Below are 6,000 nucleotides of genomic sequence, written 5' to 3'. Positions count from 1 at the left end.
TTTGGTTTTGTGCTTATTTTTTGATTTTGTTTTAAATGAAAACACTGGACCAGATGGGTTTGGGAAGGAGCAGATAGAGAAAAAACTGAACAGAATGGAAAAGTGAATATAAACCTAATGACATTTTGGGAAAGTGACCATCCAATGGATTTTGAAGTTGTAGACACATTTCATTGCTAATATAAAAAGGATATTGAAAAAGCATTTGGACTTCTACTCTATTAATAACTTTTTTCCTTTACAACAAGGAGGCTTCTTCACCAAAATATTTTTTATCTTCAGTTTCAGTGGTGAACTTGGAGATGTTAGTCTCCTGCTGATTAATCTCTTGAAGTCCCTGGTAAACTACCAACAAGACAGGAACTTAGTAGCAAAAATAAAATTCTGAATTAGTACCAGAAAGAAAGCAGCAATGCTGGTATAGCACAGGCTTAGCTTTGCTGCAAAATTTTTGGTCAAAAGATAGTGGAGTAAAATTCTAACTGCTTTTCTGGCAAGACAAGTTGTTGACATCGCTGAAATCATCCAATCCAAATTCTGCAAGCTTTCTTCAAAATATAAAAAGCTATTAATTGCTAAATACAGTGCAGTCTAAATATTCTGTCCACAAAGATTCTACATGTGCTGAGAAACTTCTAGCAAAATTAACACAGATGATTACTTAGAATAATGCCAGTAGTGTAGTATTCAATCTGAATGCTCATCAGGCAACCTTTCTGGACTTTGAGCATAATACTTTGATATCAACATCCATCTGGTGTAAATGTGGCCAAATTCAGAAAACACTGAAAATTTAAAAAAAAAAAAAAAAAAAAAAAAAAAAAAAAAGTGTGGTGAAATGGTGAAATTACACTGATTTTTTCCACTCATAATTAAGATTACAACAGTATGGTCAGCAGCTCACAGCAATGACCAGATGGACCTGGCAACAGGGGATGATTATGTGGAAGCAGCACTCAAAAGTGGAGTAAAAATAAATTATCTAAAAATTTCCTGATTTTTATAGATGAACAGAGAAAACAAGATTCCAAACTGATGGCCCAAAGCAATAACAGAGCATTTCTCTATGAGTTCAATACACTTGCCAACTAACACCCCCAAGAAGAAAATACTATGCTATGCAGTTTCTCCCTATTTACAAGAAACTGGCAATTCAAATCTGGCTTATTTGAAAAGAATAGAGCCATTCTAAGTTAGATATGATAACTTCAGCATACCCTTTAAGAGTCAGAAGTGCTATTAAAAAAAATACTTACTTATTCCATGCTTGTCTAAGGTTTTTAGGGCCGTACTGCGTAAACCGTTCTGTAAGAAAAAGGGGTATATTCCATTACTTCACTAAATCCAGGATTTATTTTTTAAAAATATATATTTATATTTATATTTTTTCATCATTTCTGTGTATCTCCTGCAGCTCAAGTCCCAGGGAAAGAAAACTAACCTATAAGCAATTCCCATACAAACAGAGGAAAAAAATTACCAAAACAAAACATGAAAACCACCTTGTTAAACCAAGTCACACCAAACCAGCATGAACTAAAGCTCATTTACTGTGGCATCACCAGAGAAGGAAAGTTTTACAATTATTTCTAAAGTATTCTTTGATTGCTACTGGAAAAAAAAAGAATCCTCAAATTAGTATTTTTTTTCTTCATCACAAATACAATTCTCTACAGCCTCACTGTCATATTTTTTTGCTTCTCAGGGTGCATAAGAGTCAGCATGGGTCTCTGTGACACACAGGGGCAAACAGAACATGATGGACACTGAGTCTATTTTCTGAAGAATACATATAGATAATGAACAGAAGTAACAATTACAATGACAGCTTATTTACTCAAGTTCTTCAAGTTCTTCTTAAGTTCTTCAGTTTAGATAGAAGGACTTTCTCACTCATATCCAAGATGCTTGATCTGCAGTAGGACTCTGGTTGAAAAAGGAAGATGCTAAGTAAGCTGCTGGAGAAATGAGGGGTCAGTCCTTCATTGGCCTCTTGGACAGCAGCTAAGTGGCTCTCAGGTAGCAACAAACGAGTTCAGCTGGAGAATAGAGCAACATTTTCCATGGAGATCCATTGCATGGAAATCCTGCCATGAAGATTGGCACTCATCATAGCCAGCTATCCTAATGTTATTGCATTAGTTGCTGTGAAGAAGTTCTAAACTTACAAAACACTCCGTAAAATCTAAAAAAATATATAAAAAAATCCTGCTTCCTCTCCACCCATGTACATGACATTTAATAGACCCACTGTGCAGCTGCAATTGTATTTTTTATATATAGGCACACAGATATGCATGCTTCTTACTGTGAAAAACAGCTGTAAAGGTACAATCCTTCAAAGGAGTTGTGTTCAAATTCCTGTATTTGTATACTTGCTTGTATCATTTCTAAAGTTGTCATGTACACTTCATACACAGTCTGTTCTAAAGATGCCAAAACCAAGGCAGAAGCAAAATCCTAGCATCAATGTGGATGCTTTGATTTTTTTTCTTATACCTATCTCTTAGCTTTTTTGCCCCATTAACTAAAAAACGTGGAAGCTTCAAATCTCATTGAATTCACTGTTGGAAGTTACTGATGAACAATAATAGACTGATAAAAGACACCTGCACACTGTATCTGAGGGCAACTTCATGTTCACAAGTCTTGTTGCTTTAACCATACTGATGCAGTTAAATAAATGAAATCACTCCCTTTTAGATATGTGTGACAAGTGGAAACTGGAAGCTACATGACTATAACCCTTCAAGTTTAGTTTGCAAATAGGGATTAAATACATATATGCAAACAGATACCCATAAAAATTGGAAAAAAATACAGACTTTTGGTATTAAGTAAATTGTCCAACCATAACACTGTCAATTCATTTATGACAAGGGACTGAAAAATAAAATGCAGCCAGCCAGTGCTGGGTAACAACATGTCTGAGATACACATGGGAGTTCAGCTAAATAATAAACTGCAAACTTAAAAATTAATCTATTTTGGTGCAGAAATATCTGGGTGGAAAGAGAATTGAACTGACTTGAAGCACTGCTGAAAAGGTAACCTGGACCTAGAGAGAGACAGATTTTGATCTTATCTGTCATTCTGCAATATGTTTTGGTCAGATACTGAGCTGATTCAAACTGGCACAGCAACACTGTCTTCAACAGAGCTACATCCACGTAAAACATTTGAGAAGTATCATATGCAACATATTTTCTTGACCAGACTATCAAGCATTTATTTTAATCAATTTAAGCTATTTTTACTGTGGGAGGAAAGCCCCAGAGTCAACCACTTCACCAAATTGCTTTAAGGCTTTAATGCCCAAAGATCTGTTCCAGTTCTGCAAAAAAAATGAAAAACTATTGCTATGCCAGATGAAATTTTACTGAAAAAAATGATACGCTGGATCCAGTTATGTAAATGCTATAAGGCAGACACATGAGCAAAACAAACTTCTCAAAGGGATCTTCCTTTGCTGTTCCAGTCGAAACATCTTTTCAATAAGTACCTTATATATCATATTTATCAGGCAGGGAGAGGGAAAACTGGGGCAGAAGACATGGAGAGGGCAAAACCCTGTCTACAGAGAGGCAAATGTTTATTTTATAGTCCTTAATTCCAAACTCTATTGAATATGCTGTGACTGCAATCTATGCTTCTAACTACTGGTATCAACACTTTCTACTCAAGGAGATTAGAGGCTGCTTACTTTACATGCTTTATACAGAAAGGAACCACACATTGATAAAATAATAGCTCACATTTTTCTATATAATTTTATGGTCATGGCTCCAACCAGAGTCTTGCCAACTTTCATGGACAAGATAATTAGATGGGACTATTGTGTTAATGAAGCCCAGCCCATGTACATGGCAGCTCATATTTTTCTGAACTCATCCCTTAGAGAATAAAGAAGCAGTGAAACCAGCTGATTTTGGTTTCAGAGTTGCCAGAACAGAGAAGCTACCATAATCTTGTCCTTGAGCACCTCCACCATGGTGCAGTTTGTCAACCACAAAATGACATACCTAAAACCACCAAACTTGCAGTCCCAACAAAGGCAAAAAAAGAGATAATTTCACAACTTTTATCTGAGCATCTCCTGCTTGTGTCAAATTTATCACAGAACCATAATTCAGTCTCACAGTTACATCCTCAGGTTTGCTTCCAAGTCACTTTTCAGAGTGAGCGACTCTCACCTGTATGAATGTCTCCGGCCTTTACTGCTCAATGGGTGAAATAAAACCAAATCTAAACCTATTGTCTGACTGTGACCAGCTGCACAAAATTACATTCTATGATACTTCCAAGCATGTAGCTTTGATATTTGTTTTTCAGAAGCTACCACTGACATGTCCATAAAGAACAGTAACGTAAGTCTGTATGTGTGACGGGGAATTCTGCAGAATTACCATGAATGCTCCCCCACAAAAGAAATCTTTGCCTGACATACTGAGACACAACAGTACTGGCAATGACAATCTCAGTCCCACCTTGTGGAAGAAACCCTGTGGAGCAAAAACTTAATACCCCTCCCTCAGAACCAAAAAGCAAACATGAACATGTGAAAATACCATGCAGACACTCACATGATCACCCACCCACACAGCCATTCTCCAGCACATGCAAACCACTCTCAGGAACACAAGGTGCACCATCTTACTGAGGCAGCTGCTCACTCTCATCAGGCTGAGATTAAAGAAATCAAAAATTGTATGTTTATAGATCAGGCTTTGATCTCAGATGTATTTTGAATCTTTATAGTTCAAATTGTAGTTTTGGGTACTGAAATTGAAATATTTTTAGATTATTATTATTATTATAAGTAGTAGTAGTGTTTATTTTGAATTAAAACTCTGGAAGGTCAACACAGTAATCAAATCTGAAATTTAGAGTTAAAATTTTGATTTTAATTTCCTTTATGCAAATACTTCAATATTTGCCAATCTTTTGGGAACAAATTCAGGAAACAAAATTTGATCCTCTGCATTTTTATCCCAAATATGCATTCCTCATCCTCACTTCCAGCTATGTCTCACTGTTACAGAGCTATTCACATGGGTGCTGTATTTCACCGAGTAAAAGGTGAATTCTTGCTTATGTAAAACAAAAGGAAGAGCTTTTTAGTTTTGCTGGAATCACACAGCACCTTAGAGTGTTTACTATTTGCTTCTTAGAAGGCCAAGGAAGCCAAATCTTGACTAAGTGCCATGTCCACAATCAAATGCAGTGTAAAGAGATGCCTGTATAGGACGGCATAAATAAGAGCTAACATACAGTATTTCCATTTGTTAGTGGAAAGATGTAGCAACATCTTCCTGTAGCGCAATTTTTACTCTCAGGATGTCCCAAGAGTATCCAAAAGGACTAGGCTGTGACTTCCACACCCCAGCACCAGCCTCAGCCTCGCTGTTCTGCTGGGCACTGCACACAGCCCGCCCAGACGAGGCGAGTGGGGCACTTACACAGACATTCTTCTGGCAGCACAAGGATCTGAGCTGCTCCTTGCTTTGGACCTTGCAGCACAGCTTACTCAGTGCCTCATCTGCCAAGGAAGTTTTTAGGACTGTGCCCCACAAACAGTACCATCAAGAGGCTACTGGAGTAAAAACCACAAAATGGAAGCAGTAATGAGCAACCAGAGGAAGAGAGGGAGGGAATTTCTTGAGCTAGTTAACTTGACAAACTTGATGCATCAAAAAAAATTACGTTTTTAAAACAACTGCTTCCAAATTCTGGCCAGTTTGAAGGCCTAGAGGGAAAAAAAAAGCCTGTCCAAAAAGTTGATGCATTACATTCAGCAGTACTAAGTGGTCTCAGAAAAAACAGTAATTCTTTCTTTTTTTCTTTTTTTCTTTTTTTCTTTTTTCCTTTCTTCCTTCCTCCCTTCCTCCCTTCCTCCCTTCCTCCCTTCCTCCCTTCCTCCCTTCCTCCCTTCCTCCCTTCCTCCCTTCCTCCCTTCCTCCCTTCCTCCCTTCCTCCCTTCCTCCCTTCCTCCCTTCCTCC

The 6,000-nt window shown here is 37.5% G+C and overlaps 1 protein-coding gene across 1 annotated transcript in view; it reads right to left on the bottom strand.

The window, feature by feature from the left end:
• Nucleotides 1-6,000, bottom strand: part of CDK14 (cyclin dependent kinase 14) — a 316,030-nt gene that overhangs the window by 89,192 nt on the left and 220,838 nt on the right. Inside the window, exon 12 of the mRNA XM_058833227.1 lies at nucleotides 1,257-1,305. Within this exon, the coding sequence (XP_058689210.1) occupies nucleotides 1,257-1,305 (49 nt within the window). The remainder of the gene's footprint in view (nucleotides 1-1,256; nucleotides 1,306-6,000) is intronic.

Source organism: Poecile atricapillus, chromosome 2, assembly GCF_030490865.1.
Source record: "Poecile atricapillus isolate bPoeAtr1 chromosome 2, bPoeAtr1.hap1, whole genome shotgun sequence".
NCBI classification, from domain to species: Eukaryota; Metazoa; Chordata; class Aves; order Passeriformes; family Paridae; genus Poecile; species Poecile atricapillus.
Note: the sequence above shows the minus strand (reverse complement) of the source record. Positions and strands in the feature narration are given on the sequence as shown.